We start from the raw sequence: 15,533 nt of genomic DNA on the forward strand, positions 1-15,533 counted from the left end.
ACTCAAAAATATTTCAGTTATGAATGACTGTCTGGCTGTTTATAGCGTGGCCTTGCTCTCAGTCACCGGTGATGTAAGATCGGATCTACCACATTATGTAAATGCTGCGCAAAAGTACGCAAATGTACAGAGGGCAAAAACACCTAGAAAAATACGAGGTGCAAATGTAGGCCGTGATCTAAATATTATGAGAAAATGGTGCAGTGTGTGTTTTGATAAATGCAGAGATAAAGGCCGCTTTCGTCAACATGTTTATGCAATTAATAGAAAAATAAAAAAAAATCCCACATGCAGGTAAAAATTACTTACTTGCTTTATGATGTCTCTTACAAAAAAAATAGACTTTTTTGTTGAAGCTGACTTGATGAATAAAGGTAAACAAAACTGTGTACGCAGATCAGTCTGACAATGACAGGGGTGAGCGTCAGCGGGTTATTAAAGACATCAGATCCGCCTCAAAGCTTGTAATCAGAAAGCTGGGCTTTTCATTGTTAAGTGCCTGGAGCACTTCGGGATCACATACATTTCTAAGGAGGGAATCCCCTCTTCCTTACTGGCTTCACAGTCTGCCACAGTGTCGCTTTTGATGGCTGAAACCTTGGACTTCCTCACCAGGGATCCTAAAAAAGAAGAAGAAGTAGGCACTAATACCAGTGATCTAAGCCTATAAATGTTAAAATAAAATGATTTTCCCAAGTCTACTGTGTTCCATTTCAACTAAACGTATGTGCTTTTCGGGAATTCCCTCGCGATGGCGGGAAATTCCCATTCTTTTAGGATACACAGACGATTAAAGGTTGTAAACATCTATTCTGTATTTGCTTGGATAAGTGTCAGACTAAAGTCAGGTTGAAGTTCTCCCTCTCTGTTCAAGTAGCTGTGAAAGCTACGTCAGTCATTACATCCTGATGCTTTGAAACCTGTTTCCAACAGGAACTGGTCTACCACTGTAACCTTTCTTTTTTATTCTTTATTTCTTAGAAAAAGTTCCCAGACATTCAGGTGGGGACGTGTGACTTATTTTTTTCCACTCTCAGATTGGTGTGTAGAGCCTCGGCGTGTGTGACAATTCAGTCACTTATAGACCCTGTTGAAAATGTGTAGGTGTTTGGTGGCGGGGGAGAATCCCCAGATGGCAGCTCGTGGTCTTTTTTTGTCCTGTGTGTATTTCTACCAGTGTTCCTGTGGTTGCCTTATAGGCGAGATGCTAAAGTTACCCTTCAAAGCCAAAATTGGAACCAGTTATTCCGTGGGCTTCTAAACTGGAGTCAAGGTAGTGTGTTATGTAAATGAAAATGTGTGTAAATGTGTTGGAAACTGATACAGTCACCAGTATCTCCCCCAGTTAGCTGATGAGTAAGGAAACATGTGATGCCGTCTGGTAGCTTTTCAAAACCTTGGGGACTTGGGTGCTGTACCCGCTTTGAAGCGTTAATTTGTTTACAGTAGTAGTCAGTTTCACTGCTTTTTACTTAAAGCGTTTTCCGTAACCACAATAACCTTATTTCTACTGTTGCTAGAATGTCTGCCACAAACTTCAACGCGAAGACTGAAACCAAGCCTAGCCTGGTTCTGTCTAATGATCACAAATGACCCATAAACTCCCTACAAATTAAGTCTTGGATTATTAGGTCATACATACGTTTGTGTTTGTGTCATATTCACTGTACTGACAGTGAATATGAGCATATCAATATCTCTTGACATGCAAGAATTAAAAAAAAAAAAACAGAAGCAAAAATGTATTGATATATATATAAAAAAAGTTCAAATGAATTGATTGTAATTTTATTGGTATACAGGAAATATTGTGCTTTTCCTCTGTCTTTGTTACAGTTGTGGACAAGGAAAGGTCAAGTGGTCATACTAACCCTCTTAAGTCCAAGTGATCAATGACTACCCCAACCCTGACCCTGACTCTAACCCTTAGCCTCCTCTTCTGTCAACTGTCCACTCGATGGATGAGGCAACTCTAGCATTAGGAAATCAAAATATCAACTTTTTGCTTTTATTAACCTGTTTCCCAGAGCCTTGGCCATCGTGTAGCAGAGAAAATAATCATCCTAACTGACAGACTTTTTTTGCCTCCTCGACAATCTAAGGTTAGGAGAGAATTAAGGTTATGACCAATGATGATGTACACCCCAGCGGGTTAAATGTGGCCAGAGTTTCAAAGTAATTCCAATGAGCTAAAAGCTCAGGCTTTAGACTGCTCTAAATTCTCAATTTGCTACGGTTTCTTCTACTCTTGGCTGGCAATATGACATCCTAATGTCTTAATATGATCATCCCAAGTGGACACAGATTTAGTTGACCTTTTCGTTTGTCAGGGACAGCCAATTAGAAGGAGATTAGCTTAAAGGGAGTAATAGTAGTAAAAGTAATAAAGATAAAACCAGTTAACAGTGGATGAAAAGCACAACATAAATGAGTAAATAAGTTATGGTGTTAGAAAACTCACTGACAAATGTCTGAGGTAAGACTATGGGTCTTTTACTATCCTAAAAATGTCCAGTTGTTGCGAGTGAGAAACAGTAGTTGAAAGTTGCACAAAACTAGCTTGCTAAAGAAGCTAAAAAAAGGGGCAAACCCTGCCTGAGAGTACCGAATTGAGAAAGAAGTTGCTTCGTTGTTGAAAGTTTACGTTAAAAGACCTTAGAAAAACATGTTTTCTTTCAAAGGCTCTAATCCAGTCCTAAAATGTGCCCATGGCCTGAACAAAAAAAACCACACTGCAGCAAAGGTAGGTACGTTTTCGTTCACACAAAAGTACCGCAGCTGTTTGACTGCGTCTGTTCACTTCCTTTTTAAAAACAGGGGATGTCCAGCTTCCTGCACTTACTTCACCAAACCCATGACAAGTGATTCACCAAACAGCACAGTTGGTCCGTGTGTGTCAAACTGATACTTCACCGTGACTGAATGCACGATCTTTCAGACACTGACTGATATGCAGGCATTTGCTGAGGGTTTGCATGTAACTTGAGCCCTTGTATCTGCTCGCTGCTCTCAGTACCCCTGTAGTGTTTGCTTCAGCTACATAACAGCTGGGAATCTGGCTGTCACAGTACAGCGTGCCCATTCAGGCAACACTGGGAAGGGGTTTTCCACCAGGCACACACACACACATAAAAAACACACGTGACATGCTAAAAAGACATGCACACAGATTAAGAAGTGCCAGAATTTTCGTGGTTAAGCGGCTAGGATCTTGGGTGCTGTCTATCTCGAGAATTAAAAATACCACCCCATCTATAAATCACCATAAGATAACGTGTGTGGGTAAACTGTCTTTTATTACAAAAATAAGGTACTGCCGCCACAGAAACAACACATCTCCACAAATAAGCATACTGCCAGTTGAGATGCAATCTTTACACAAGTCGATCAAAATTTGATCTCCAACATCTGTTTCTGGTTCAACCACGTTTTTTTGTTGCTGTTTTTGTATCCCAAACTTTTACCAAAAATATATATATTTAATGGCTTTGGTGGGGTGGGGGAAGGCAACCAAATATTGCAATAAAATGATTTGCCATTTAAACAATAAGAATAAATATGAATAGTTACATAGTTGTAAATCTGTTATTAAGAATATATACTTTACAAAATAGAAACATGTCAAGTTCAATAGCACCACATTATCATCTAGATGCAAAATAAGAAGCTTATGCATCGTGAATCTCTTTCATCGTACGACTCCACGATTAAGTTTTAAACTAAATGTCAAAAAAGTGCAACAGGTTTGTAATTTGACACTGAGGTATATTATATTCCATGTATATTGCATCAGTAATCCTCTTCCCCACTACAATAATCTCCCGCAATGCCACAGGAGTACTCTTAGAACCTGACATTGGATAAAAACTAAAAAAAAAAAAACCAACAACTATATAATATATATATATATATATATATGCCAATTGTACAGATTTGTTTCTCTATGTACAAAAAAAAGAAAAAAAGGTAAGTCAGTTGTTTGATTTGTAGTCAAGCTTCTCAGAATTGGAATCTCCACTCGGGGTATTTTCTGCAGTGTAGTGCTGGTCTTCAGTGTTCAGTTACTGTCAGTAAGAAATGACTGTTATTTCCAAATCAGTGTTCTTCCATTTACACTCGGGCACACTCTAAGCAGTGGTTCAGGTACTCTGCAGCTTTTGTGTCGCTGAACGTGGCGAGGCACTGCGGGCACTGCAACTCTGACATGCCTGGGTGTTCGTTCCAGGCAGAGTTTGGGGTTGCCGCCGCAGCTGCAGGTTGCTGGTGCTGCTGGTGCTGCTGCCGCCTCTCAGCAGTGGTCCTCAACAGAGGCTCTGACGTGTCCTTACTTCGCTTTGAGGAGATCCTGTGTCCTATGTGCACGTGACACAAGGGAACCACGTCTCTGCTCTCTCTGCTAGCTCCCTGCTGAAGACAGGGAGGCACGTACACTGTCAGCACAAGCTACACGTACTGGACGGTGGTAACAAGTAAAAGGAAGTCCGTGCTTCTGTCGAGGCACTCATGCACCTAAGTGCAGGGCTGTTGTCTCACCTGTTTGTGCAGCTGCTGTTTTAGCTGAGAAACCTGCTCCTTCAGGGCATCAATCTGGCCCTGCGCTCGCTCCCTGTCCGCACGCTCTGACTTAAAGTCATCGGTGTAGATAAGAACCTTAGGAAGCAAAAAAAAAGTAAAAAAAAAAATTATCTTTCACATTTAGTTTCATATTTAGTTATTTGACACTATAACCACGCTTAGCAGAACTCAGCCAATCACCAGGCATGAAATCGCACCAACCTGTTGCTCAAGTGTCTGAATTTGCTCCTTGTCTTGTCTTCTGATGTCATCCATTTCTCTAGCAAGCCGTGCACACTCCCTCATTTTCTCCTCCAGTAAGCCGTTGAGCCTGGAAATCTCCTGATGAAGCAATCCAGTGTTGGTGGAGCCCATCGCAGGCATCAAGCCCTGCCCGGTGCTGTCCTTCAGCCTCTGACATAAACCTCTTATATAGTCCTCCCTGCTGGAGTCATACTTCTGCCACTGAGTATTCAGGCTTTGTACCTAAAAGGAAATTAAAAAAACAAAACGTCACACCTTCCATCATGCACCATGTTTTATATTCCACCACTGGAGTGTTAATATTGTGCGCAAAAGTAATTGAAATGTGTTTCTTTAAGGACATAATTAGATCACATGTCAATTTTTTTTCCTGACTGATTTCAGATAACACTAATGAGACTCACGTATGCCACACGCTGCTTTAGCTGTTGATTCTCCTCCTGAAGCTGACGGATTTGGGCATTAACACTACCCATCTCAGAGGACTCTGGCACCTGTAAAAGATTAGAAAACAGAGGTTACAACAAGACCCTGAAAAGTTGAAAACAAATAGCTGTATTATAAAGCTATTTAAAAAAGAAATTACAAAAGCAACAAAAGCACCTCTGCATTCTTTTGCGTAAGGGCCACATCTTCCACTTCTCCTCCTCCCCTTTTGTCTTTCTCCAGTCTCGCCATCAGCTCCTGGCACACCTTAACAGTTGCACCGAGCTGCCTGCGTAGCTGGTCGGCCTCCTCGGCCAGGGAGGTACAGAGGACACTTCTGGTGGCCTCGGCCTGCTCCCTCTCCTGCAAGGCTACCCGTAGCCTTTGGATCTCCCGGTCCTTCTCGTGGTCCGGCTGACATCTGATGGTCTCCAGCTCCAGCTCTTTCTCCCTGAGCTGAGTGTTCAGCCTCTGGATCTCCTGAGGAACAATGATGACAGATTCATGGCATGGCAACAACAGCTTGCAACTGATATGTCAGATATGCTCTATGTTTTGTTCCCTGAACACTTCTCCAGTAGAGGCTGTAAAATGAACGCGTCACAGTAGACAGCAGCTTACAGTTCAGGGTAACAAACTGATATATAAAAAAATCTATATATGGTTATAAATCACTGATTAGAGCTGTAGGGAGAAACATCGACTGTGTACAATCTTCAGCATGTTTTTACCTCAGCTTGTCGGGCTGCCTTCAAGTCCCCTTCGTTCTTCTTCTGTTTTAGTTTGCATATTTCATTGAGTAAACTCTCCACCAAAGAGTTGGACGGACTGATGAGCACAGACTCCTTATCTCCCACCGTCATGTAGAGCCTCTCGTGTCTCCCCAGCCTGGCTTTTAAATCTGCAATAACACCGTCCTTTACAGAGATCTGTCTGTTCAGAAGGTCTATTTCCTGCCGCGTCTCATGATACAGAGTATTAAGCACGCTGTAACTCCGCATTTTGTCTCTGAGCATGTCGTTATCCGTGTTGTTTATACTGACGTTATCCATTGCGGGTTTTGTAGACTTTGACAGACGCACCAGTCTCTTAAAAATCCAGCATTTGACGCCTCTGCCTCGAGCCCCGTGTCTTTAGAAAAAGACCAACGTCGTCAATTGTCTCAAATTTGGCTCATCAGAGAATAATATCCCCCGAACCGTCTTCGGGGATTTCCTAGGGAACTTCCCCGCGGAGTTTTTTGAGCTTCGTCAAAAAGGAGCCATGCTTGTGTTCAAAAAGGTTCAGTGTAGATATCCACAGGTAGAAAAAAAACATTTTATAGCGTCTTGGCACAACTTGGTAAACAAAGAAACACATATTTTAAATGTAGCTAAAAGTTTAAGCTAGGTCTCTTAAAGGCTGAAAAAAAAGAGAGACGATTGCTGCTTTCATTTACGTCGGAAGATCTACTACTCCTAGTTAGAGCGAACAAAAATTAAGTTATGTTTTAAAAAAAAGTGTTTACCGGTGTTTTATTAGTGCCACCATTATTATAAGGATGCATAGCTTTGGTTTAAAAGGGAGAAAAGGGAATGGCTTGCGCTTTAGTCAACTTTATTTTATACAACCCAAATGCTGCTTGCTGTAGGTTTCTACAGAAAGTATAAACTATAATATTGAAAGGAATATCAGATAATACTAAATGAAAAACGCTAATTTCCCAGCGGTAGTTTACCGGGTTTTTACACATTCAGTCCCCTAAAAGTCACATTAGGGCATTTACTCGTAGTGTCATAACAAATTCCCCATGCGCGCCACTCATTTTTGTCAGGCTTTAATTTTTCCCACAGCTTTAAATGCACCGCAATGCATTGTCATTCAAAGAATTACGCATTAAGGACCACACCAGTGCCGTATTAATGGCTGATTTTAGGATGCAGCGGTTTATGACTGAACATTGTCATCCCGTTTTTGTGTGTGTTTGTTTGGTTTTTGTTCTGAAATTTTGGGAAGTGACACAATGTCTCTTACGGTAGCAAATCAAGAATTTACCCAAGCTGTACTGGAAGCAGCTCCAGTTCATGTTGACCTCTTGGTACTGCAAAATGGGAATACTCATGAATAAACGGATCATGATCTTTACTTTTCTTATGCATTTTCTCTTTTTTAAGTGCTACATAAAAAAGGGTTCACTACAAAAACGTAATTACACATTAATTACACCACTGATTCCAAAATTATTACAAATTAATTCATTATACTTGTTGTTGCAGTTTGTAGCTGGCTTTATTTTTATGCAATTTTGTATAAAATACAGATGTAACACATACTGTTGAATCATGGACTGATGTGCTTTTAGCAATTAATGTGTGCTTTGGATGTATAGTCTTAATACGGGTCCCAAGAACCTAGATATTTATGTGGAGGTAATAAATAAATAAATAAATACACCCAATAGAGTACAGTGTGTGTAATCGTTTAGCTGAAACTGTTCCAAGTTTACGTGTGTAACCTTTTTCTCAGACACTTTAAAGAAAATGCACAGTAACTAGCATATATAGGTCACACTTACTACATGTGCTCCATTTAGGTTCATCGCTGGACTACAAGAAGAGTGTACTAAGCATTATTGGGTCAAAATGAAACTACTGTCTAGACAGTAGGAGTACCGAGTTAAAGACCAAGAGTGTTCATCAGTTGTATTGGCCAGTGGGGAGTCCCAGGTATTTCTGGGTCAATCACACCAAGAGACATGAGAGGTGTGAAGCTTAATGCCTTTTAATGTCACATGGCAGTCATGTGACACTTGTTACAATAGCAAGAATTGAGGTGTAAAGCGTGTAAAAAATTGTAGGAAGGTGGGAAGAAGTGTCAGGGTGGAAACTAACTTCCACAAAAGATTCTGTCTATAAAAAAACCTAATGCTGACCTGAATCATTTCAGTTCTCTATGGCCTTCTTTTACAGTCTCACCCTAGCAACACCACCCCTTCTTATTGATGATTCACACCTTCATTCATGTGATTGGCAGGTCTCAGAACTCATGTGACAGTAAAATGTCTGGGACTTCCTGAAAGAGTCATCGGTTGACACCTTGTGAACAGGTGGCAAAACACCTTAAACACCATTCATGTTAAGTAGTACAGTAACTTGTAGAATGGAAATATATAAACTTCAGAGTTTCCGCTATGAAAAGAGGCCTTGTTAAGTACTTCTTGCAATGCTGAAACAGTAAGTCCATGGAAAATGAAGCACCAACAGTTATAATAATCATGTAAGCGTTATGCCCCCATAACACTTACACGATAACACTTTAAAGTTCAGTAGTTAAATATATCTGTGGTCTGGTGCCTCTTTCCAAGGTTAGTGCTTAAAGCTTCCTCAAGCCGGGTGCAGCACTGACAAAGATTCATTGTCGGCATGAATATCGTGGCAATTTCTCTCAACTTTTCTTTTCCAGGGTGGAATGATTGTACAGCATACATTTCAATGACGCAAAAAACACAAATTGAAAGTATACGTTTGAATTTATTTAGGATTTTCTGTAATCCACACAGGTTAACAATTAGACATATAAGCTCAAATACACGCATATACGCCAACTTAAATGTCCCTTAGTAAGTTACACCTCGGTGCTTTGGGCAGCCATCAACAACTTTCTGGCATAATTCTGGCTGTATATTTGACTGCTCTTCTTGGCAGAATTGCCAAGAGTTGCCAGAGTTTATCTAAATTGGTTGTTTTCCCAGCACAAACCTGTCTTTTTTTAAGCAAAGTCCACAAATTTTCATAGAGTTGAAGTCGGGGCTTTGTCAAGACCATTCCAGAATCTTAATGTTAACCTGCTTTATCCATTCAAAATCCATTTTTGATGTGTGTTTGGGACCGTAGTCCCAAACTTGGATCCAATTGCGTCTAAGTTTCAACCATCTAGCTCTTGATTTGAGGGAAAGATGTAAATTTGGAGATATTCCTCCTCTTTCATTATTCCATCCACTTTGTGCAATGTCCCAGTACCACTGGCAGCAAAACAGCCACAGAGCATGATGCTACCCCACAATACTTGACAGTTGATACAGTATTCTTAGATTTGAAAGCCTCACCTTTACTCCTCCAAACCTCCTCTTATCAGTGTGCCCAAATAGCTCAATCTTTGTCTCATCTGGCCATAAAACCTTTCTCCACAAAGTATTTGGCTCGTCCAAGTGGGCAGCTGCAAATTGCACTTGAGCTTGAAGGTTCTGATTTTGGAGCAGGGGCTTCTTTCCTTGGTTGGCACCCTCTCAGTCCACGATGATGTAAAACTCTGTAAATGCTGGTATTCCAACTGGTGTTTCCAGTTCATGGCAGGTTTGGTGGTTCCTGGGTTGTTCTTGAATATCCCAACCAATTTCCTTTCATCTAAGAGTCATACTCTTCTTCCAGACCTGGGCAAAGTGGTGACACATAAAAATAATTTGTACTTGTGTACAACTGTTTGAACTGGTGCTCTTGGAATTTGCAGTTGGGTAGAAATGGCTCCAAGAGACCTTCCAAACTTGTTTTCTCACTTCTTAGATCTTCATTGAGTTTCTTGGACTTCCCCATTGTTCTGAGTATTGGTCAATCCAATTAGTGGCAACAAATAAATCCTTTCTATGCTGTATGCTGGTAAAAAGAAACTGTCAGCGGTTATTAATCATGTATGATCACTAATGAGAAGTTAATAGGCCTTGGCCTAGTCAAGGTAAAAACACTGTGGAATCGTCAGCACCAGTTATTAAAAGATTTAAGTGAGTCCACGTATAATATTTTGCCTGTGGATTAAAGAAAATCAAAATCAATTCAAACTTGTGCACCCAGTTCTTGTTTTTTAAAAACCATTAAAGAGGCATGCTGTACAATCCTTCCATCTTGAAAAAAGAAAGGTTCAACGAAATCATTAAAAAGTCGGTTTTTGTCATTGAATATATGGTTGGCTGTTGCCGGATAACCTAAAACAGAGGTCTTCAGGTTTTGTTGGTCTTATATGACCACTGATGGTCTTCTGCTCAGTGCAGGAAAGCTGTGTATTTGCGGTGGACTACCATAATCCACCATCATAATAAAAATATATAGTATATTTTATTTTTGTTACAGCATTCGATGAACTTCCAAGAGTGTGCTTTAACATTTATCGGTTGCTATTTAAAGATGAAGTGAGTCTTTTTCTGTTGTGACATTTAGCGTTGGCCCACTTTTGGTAGGTCACTTGTGGCTGCTGCTCACTAGGCGAATGAAATAACTTTCTGTGGTATCGACCACGCTATTTGTGATCATGTGTGTGGGTGTGGGTCTCCATTTGTACTTGGACATTTGTGTGTTTACTTTACTTTGAGAACCCTTTTGTGGTTTAGGACCACGCTTTATGTGACTGTTTGCGTTGTGGTGGCAACAGATTCCTATTGCCTTCTGTTACATGTTGCTATGTTTGTTTGATGTGTGGTAGTAACTTGGTTTGTGGCTTTTTTGTTGACCTTTTCATGGGTCTTGGGTTATTATTTTCTGTGTTCAGTATAGACTTTTGGTGAGGTATCATGTGCTGGGGCTTTTCCTGTGTCGGCTCAGGAATTGATTTGGTCACCTATTGCTTCATTTGGTGATTGGAAAAATTTGGAAAGAACACTTATTTTCCAGTTTCCTCTTCCCTTTTTCTCTTTTAGATCTCTGAGATCAAGGGCTAGACCACACTGCTGGTCAGGAGTGGGGAATTAGGTTTCCCAAGTGGCCACATGAGAACTGGGGACGATAAGGTGAACTTAGTTCTGCTCAATATTAGATGAACTGCCCACCCCTGATCTAGAGGGTGTTTGTCCTTTCTCTTTCTTTAATTTATGAGTCGGGACATAAGAGAAAATAGCTCCTCAAGTGAAAATATTAATCTTTTCATCATGAATGTAAGAAGCCTTTAGATTGAGTGACCAATCAAAGATGAAAGAGAAAATCAAAAATAATGAACATTTACTAGTGTCAGTTGTTCTTTTTCTGCCTTTTAAACACCGATTGATTGGAGCTTCAAGTGATTTAAAAAAAACTACTAAAGGTGTTGAATAAATCTTGATGTGTTCAGAAGCAAATCTTACAATAAGACAATTAATTTTATTTATCCTGTAATTGTTAACTTTTTTATTATTTAAATGTTGAAATACAAACTGGTCTCATTTTCTTGCTGGTCACTGTATTAGGCACAGCTTGCTAGTACCTGGTTCGAAATGCTTTAATTCTTCAACAAGGTGCTGGAAACATTCCTTAGAGATATCAGTCCATATTGACGTGATAGCATTGCTGCAGATTTGTCGGCTGCACACTGAGACTATGATCTGGTGACCCTGGAGACCATTTGAGTACAGTGTACAGTGTGAGAACATGACATGGTATATGGCATAGTTATTCTGCTGGGAGCAGCCATCAAAAGATACTTAAGTAGGATGTGGCCCAAAGTGTGCCAAGAAAATGCACACCCCCACCACCACTACACAAGCAGCAGCCTCAACCATTGTTTTCATGCTTTCATTATGTTTATGCTAAATCTGGATCCTATCAGCCGAATGTGGCAAAGGATATTAAAACTCGTCATACCAGGCGACGTTTTTCCAGTCTTCTGTTGCCAGTTTTGGTGAGCCTGGTCAAATTGTAGTCTCAGTTTCCTGTTTTCAGTTGACAGCAGTGGTTCCCACTTCTGTTGATGCAGCCCACCACAGGTGTACATTTGATATGTTGTGCATTCAGAGATGTTCTTCTGTGTACTTTGGTTCGAACAAGTTGCTATTATTTTTGCTGCCCCTCGCTGGATATTTTCTCTTTTTTGGACCATCTCTGTAAACCCCAGTGATGGCTGTTTTGGAAAACCCCAGCAGATCAGCAGCTTCTGAAATATTCACAAATGCCATGTTCAAACACGCTTAACTTACCTTTCTTCCTCATTCTGATGCACGGTTTGAACTTCACCAGGTCATCTTGACCATGCCTACGTGCCTAAATGCGCTAACGTGCTGCCACGTGATTGGCTGATGAGATGTTTGCATAGAGGAGAATTTGAACAGGTGTACCTAACAAAGTGGCCGGTGAGTGCATATCCAGTGATCTATGATCAGATTTTTAACAGTGAATTCCGCTAGATGGCAGTGTTAAATCAGTCTGTTTCTCTATCCTATAGCTGTGGGATCAACATGATTTTAAAGTAGGAAAACGACCTCTCTCCCGTGCACAGCAATGGACCGGTTCATTTCAAATATTAACTTTGTATCTTTTAATTGCTGCAAACTTTACACAAGAATAAATGACAGTATTTGATATTTACACTGTAATACATCCAAAATGACTTATGTTTCAAGCACACACACAAACACACAGTTACTTGCATTTACCAAACTACCTGCTCAACAAAACCGTCCAATCATCAATACCAAGAAGCAGTTTGCGTCACTCAGAATGAAGATGCAAAGTTGAACGTTTACATGACACATGAATGTTTAGGAGTAAAAAAATATTTTTTATCATATGGTGGTAGAAAATTATGCAGTTGCTCAAGTACAAAACGTTTACCAAGAATTATTAAAATACTGAACGGGAAGAGAATATAGCCAGCTATCTCTCATTTGAGGAAATGGTAGGAATACAAAACCACAAATATTTGAATGTCGCGCTAAGCACCCCTGGATCACAGCTTTAATCGCTGGGCACTGTGTATATGAATCCGCGTTAGCGTCTGAGGCAGAAGTGACTTTCTATAAGATGAGAATACTTCGTTAACTTAATCCAAGCAGTACATCACCAGATCTGTTACTGCTGATCTTAAAGCTGTCCAGGTCTGCGTGTTGTTGTTGATTTTAAATGGGCTTTTATAGAAATGACGGCTAAAAAAACAATAATGTTAAAAGATTTAACACCTGATTTGACCTCCTGGAAAAGATGAGAAAAACGTCCTAAAAGCTTTACCAGGATGCCACATCTGCCAGTGATTAGTAGAGTCAGTCATGTTTAAATCCTGGACTCAAAGCTTTGCTAGTTTTCACTCTCTCCGTGTAATCTGTGATTCCTCTGGACCTTGGACAGCAGCTGAGTGCAATTAACTGTAACTGATGGGGCCGCAGCAAAGACCGTTCGCTGGGGAAGGACGCACAGTTTGAAATTGGCCGCTAGGGGGCACCAATGTTACCGGTGCGTACAAACTGAAGTGAAGTCTGTCTGGAAGTCTGATTTTCACAATAAAAATCCCAGTTATAGTTTTAGAGTCAAATAAAAGATTTTTGGTTTATTCAAGCGTGTTTATCTATACTTTATACTCCATTTCAACTTCTTCTTCTTCTTTTTAAACATTATCTGTATTCAATGATAAACCAATGAGAGAAACAGTAAGTTGTGCGTCCTCTGGGGCCAGGCAAACGTCTTTGCTGCGCTCTAGAGCAGAAAAACCAGAACTGCGACCACAAAAGAAGGACTCCCTCAACAAAACTTGACCTTCAACCTTAACATGCAGGTACCCACCCCACCTCTTCCTCCCTCTCTTCCCTAGCACTGTAACTTGCGGACGCTGCGTGAAATCCTTTTAAACTCGCGCTGTCCCTTCTGCCAGCGCTTCAGCGAGGTGATGACCAGATGGCCATCCATCTTCTGGCCCATGACCAGGTATGCGGCGTTGATGTCGTCCATCTCCTCGCAGATACACTGCAGCCCGTCCTTCAGCCACAGCGCCGTCTTCCTGAGGTCTCGCTCCGTCACGCCGTTCACCATGTAGATTGCCTTGCTCTTCGTGTCGGGCACTATTTTGGTGTCGCCGTTGATGTAGGCGATCTCCTTCACTTTGATTTTCAGAGCTTTAGTGCATGCAGAACGAAGAAAGAGAGCGAGAGGTGAAGGAAATGCTCATTTATGAAAGACGTGGGAAATCCATGCAGGGGTGGAGGCCTAACTGATTCTCCTCTTCATGCTGCCCTGAGACAACTCGGCGAGCTCTCAGGGGCCCCTAAGCTATGCTGACCTTAATGCTCTGATGCAAGGGTTGGGGAGACTTACCAAAGTCATTTTTGCAGAGGTTCTCAACAATTTCGTTGTCATTTTCATCAGTTTCCTTGCAAGCATCGCACACCCTGGGCGCTGAAACGGGAATCAAATGAGGCAAATATTACAAAATGATTTGTGCATTTACTAAATATACGTGACTCGAACACATGCGTCGATTTTAATTTTTAATTAATTTAATTTTTATTTATTTATTTATTTTTTACGTTTTTTTTATAAAGCTGCAAATATTTGTGAATTTTGAGCCAGTGTGCCTCAAAGTGAATTTGGGATTCATGCAGAATGTTTGCGCCTGGTTACCCTCTTTGGTGGCTGGCGCAAAGCTGTCGATGCTTGCAGGCGGTATGCACAGGTCATTGTCGAGTGGGAAGCGCTCGCAGTCCAGCATCTTTGGCCACGGAAAGCCAAAGGCGGACATCACGGGCGCGCAGCCGCGCTTGACGTTTTCACAGAGAGACCGGCACGGCTGTATGGGCTCGTCCAAATCGTCCAGACAGACCGGAGCGAAAAGAGAGCAGAGGAACTTTCTCGTGTCCGGGTGACACTGTTTCTGGACCAGCGGGATCCAAGACGACGCTTGCTGCAGTACTTCGTTCATGGTTTCGTGTCCGAGCAGGTTCGGGAGGCGCATCTCCGTGTACTCTATATCGTGGCAAAGCAGGAGATTTGCAGGGATTGCCTTGCAGTTGTTCTTCTTGTAGAATAGTTCATGCTGGCCGAAGTTATACAGTCCGTGGATTGCTTGCAGGCAGGGCATTGTTATCACCCACAGCACCGCCACGGTCGGAGTCAAAGCTCTCATGCTGTCTGGTGTATGTGAAAGTTTCAGGCTTTGGACGGAGCTTCTGACAGTGGCAGGTTTCTACTGTGACAGGAGGTTTTCTTCCCGGCATGTCTGGGAGGAGTCTGTATAATATGCGCAAAGACCTGTTCTTCATTCAGCACATTTGGTTTTCCTCCTATCAGGTGAACCATGTGGACAAATTTGTCTTCTCGGTCAAAGACCCCCCCCCTCCCCGCGAAATTCTTACTCCTTTGGGGCGTAGAGGCATTTTTGATTTCTAATTATGGCTCGTAGTATTTTATCACCAGTCGCTTTCTTGACAGCTTCCCTCCCCCGAGTTAATCTCTGGCTCTCCATGGAAATTAAAACAAATGCGTCTGACAGGTTCCCCTCATTACGCCCAAATCAACAGACATTCATCCTGAGTGATCCCCCGTTTTCTTTTCTTTTTCTTTTTTTTTGCAAATAGTTTAGAAATGTCAGTA

General features: G+C 41.3%; 2 protein-coding genes across 3 annotated transcripts; both read right to left on the reverse strand.

Moving 5' to 3' along the window:
• Window positions 1-3,238: 3,238 nt before the first annotated feature.
• On the reverse strand, window positions 3,239-6,628 carry tnip2 (TNFAIP3 interacting protein 2). Of its 2 annotated transcripts, none has more exons than XM_035910084.2 (6): window positions 5,976-6,628; window positions 5,422-5,724; window positions 5,223-5,312; window positions 4,777-5,040; window positions 4,534-4,650; window positions 3,239-4,404 (listed from the first exon to the last, which is right to left on the reverse strand). In XM_035910084.2, the coding sequence occupies exons 1-6, from the start codon at window positions 6,294-6,296 to the stop codon at window positions 4,111-4,113; spliced, it is 1,389 nt and encodes a 462-aa protein (XP_035765977.1). In that variant the 5' UTR covers window positions 6,297-6,628; the 3' UTR covers window positions 3,239-4,110. The 2 variants fall into 2 exon arrangements, with proteins under 2 accessions (XP_035765977.1, XP_006796193.1); XM_006796130.3 differs by having other exon boundaries at window positions 3,239-4,407.
• Window positions 6,629-12,493: 5,865 nt separating this feature from the next.
• On the reverse strand, window positions 12,494-15,150 carry sfrp2 (secreted frizzled-related protein 2). Its single transcript, XM_006796129.3, has 3 exons — window positions 14,565-15,150; window positions 14,259-14,339; window positions 12,494-14,059 (listed from the first exon to the last, which is right to left on the reverse strand). Exons 1-3 carry the CDS (start codon window positions 15,064-15,066, stop codon window positions 13,755-13,757), a joined length of 888 nt encoding a protein of 295 aa, XP_006796192.1. The 5' UTR covers window positions 15,067-15,150; the 3' UTR covers window positions 12,494-13,754.
• Between the last annotated feature and the right edge of the window lie 383 nt (window positions 15,151-15,533).

The sequence above is a fragment of the Neolamprologus brichardi genome, chromosome 6 (genome assembly GCF_056152115.1).
Source record: "Neolamprologus brichardi isolate AB-2024 chromosome 6, ASM5615211v1, whole genome shotgun sequence".
NCBI classification, from domain to species: Eukaryota; Metazoa; Chordata; class Actinopteri; order Cichliformes; family Cichlidae; genus Neolamprologus; species Neolamprologus brichardi.

Bases quoted from the DNA above. Each gene is read 5' to 3' on its own strand.
- tnip2 (XM_006796130.3), bottom strand. From the start codon at position 6,296: ATGGATAACGTCAGTATAAACAACACGGATAACGACATGCTCAGAGAC. The intron at 5,041-5,222 runs GTGAGTCTCATT...ATTTCCTTTTAG, and splicing joins TAAAGCAGCGTGTGGCATAC to GTACAAAGCCTGAATACTCA. The intron at 4,408-4,533 runs GTGAGACAACAG...CCCTGTCTTCAG, and splicing joins AACAGCAGCTGCACAAACAG to CAGGGAGCTAGCAGAGAGAG.
- sfrp2 (XM_006796129.3), bottom strand. From the start codon at position 15,066: ATGAGAGCTTTGACTCCGACCGTGGCGGTGCTGTGGGTGATAACAATG. The intron at 14,340-14,564 runs GTAACCAGGCGC...TTCCCGTTTCAG, and splicing joins TGCGCCAGCCACCAAAGAGG to CGCCCAGGGTGTGCGATGCT. The intron at 14,060-14,258 runs GTAAGTCTCCCC...CATGCACTAAAG, and splicing joins CCTCTGCAAAAATGACTTTG to CTCTGAAAATCAAAGTGAAG.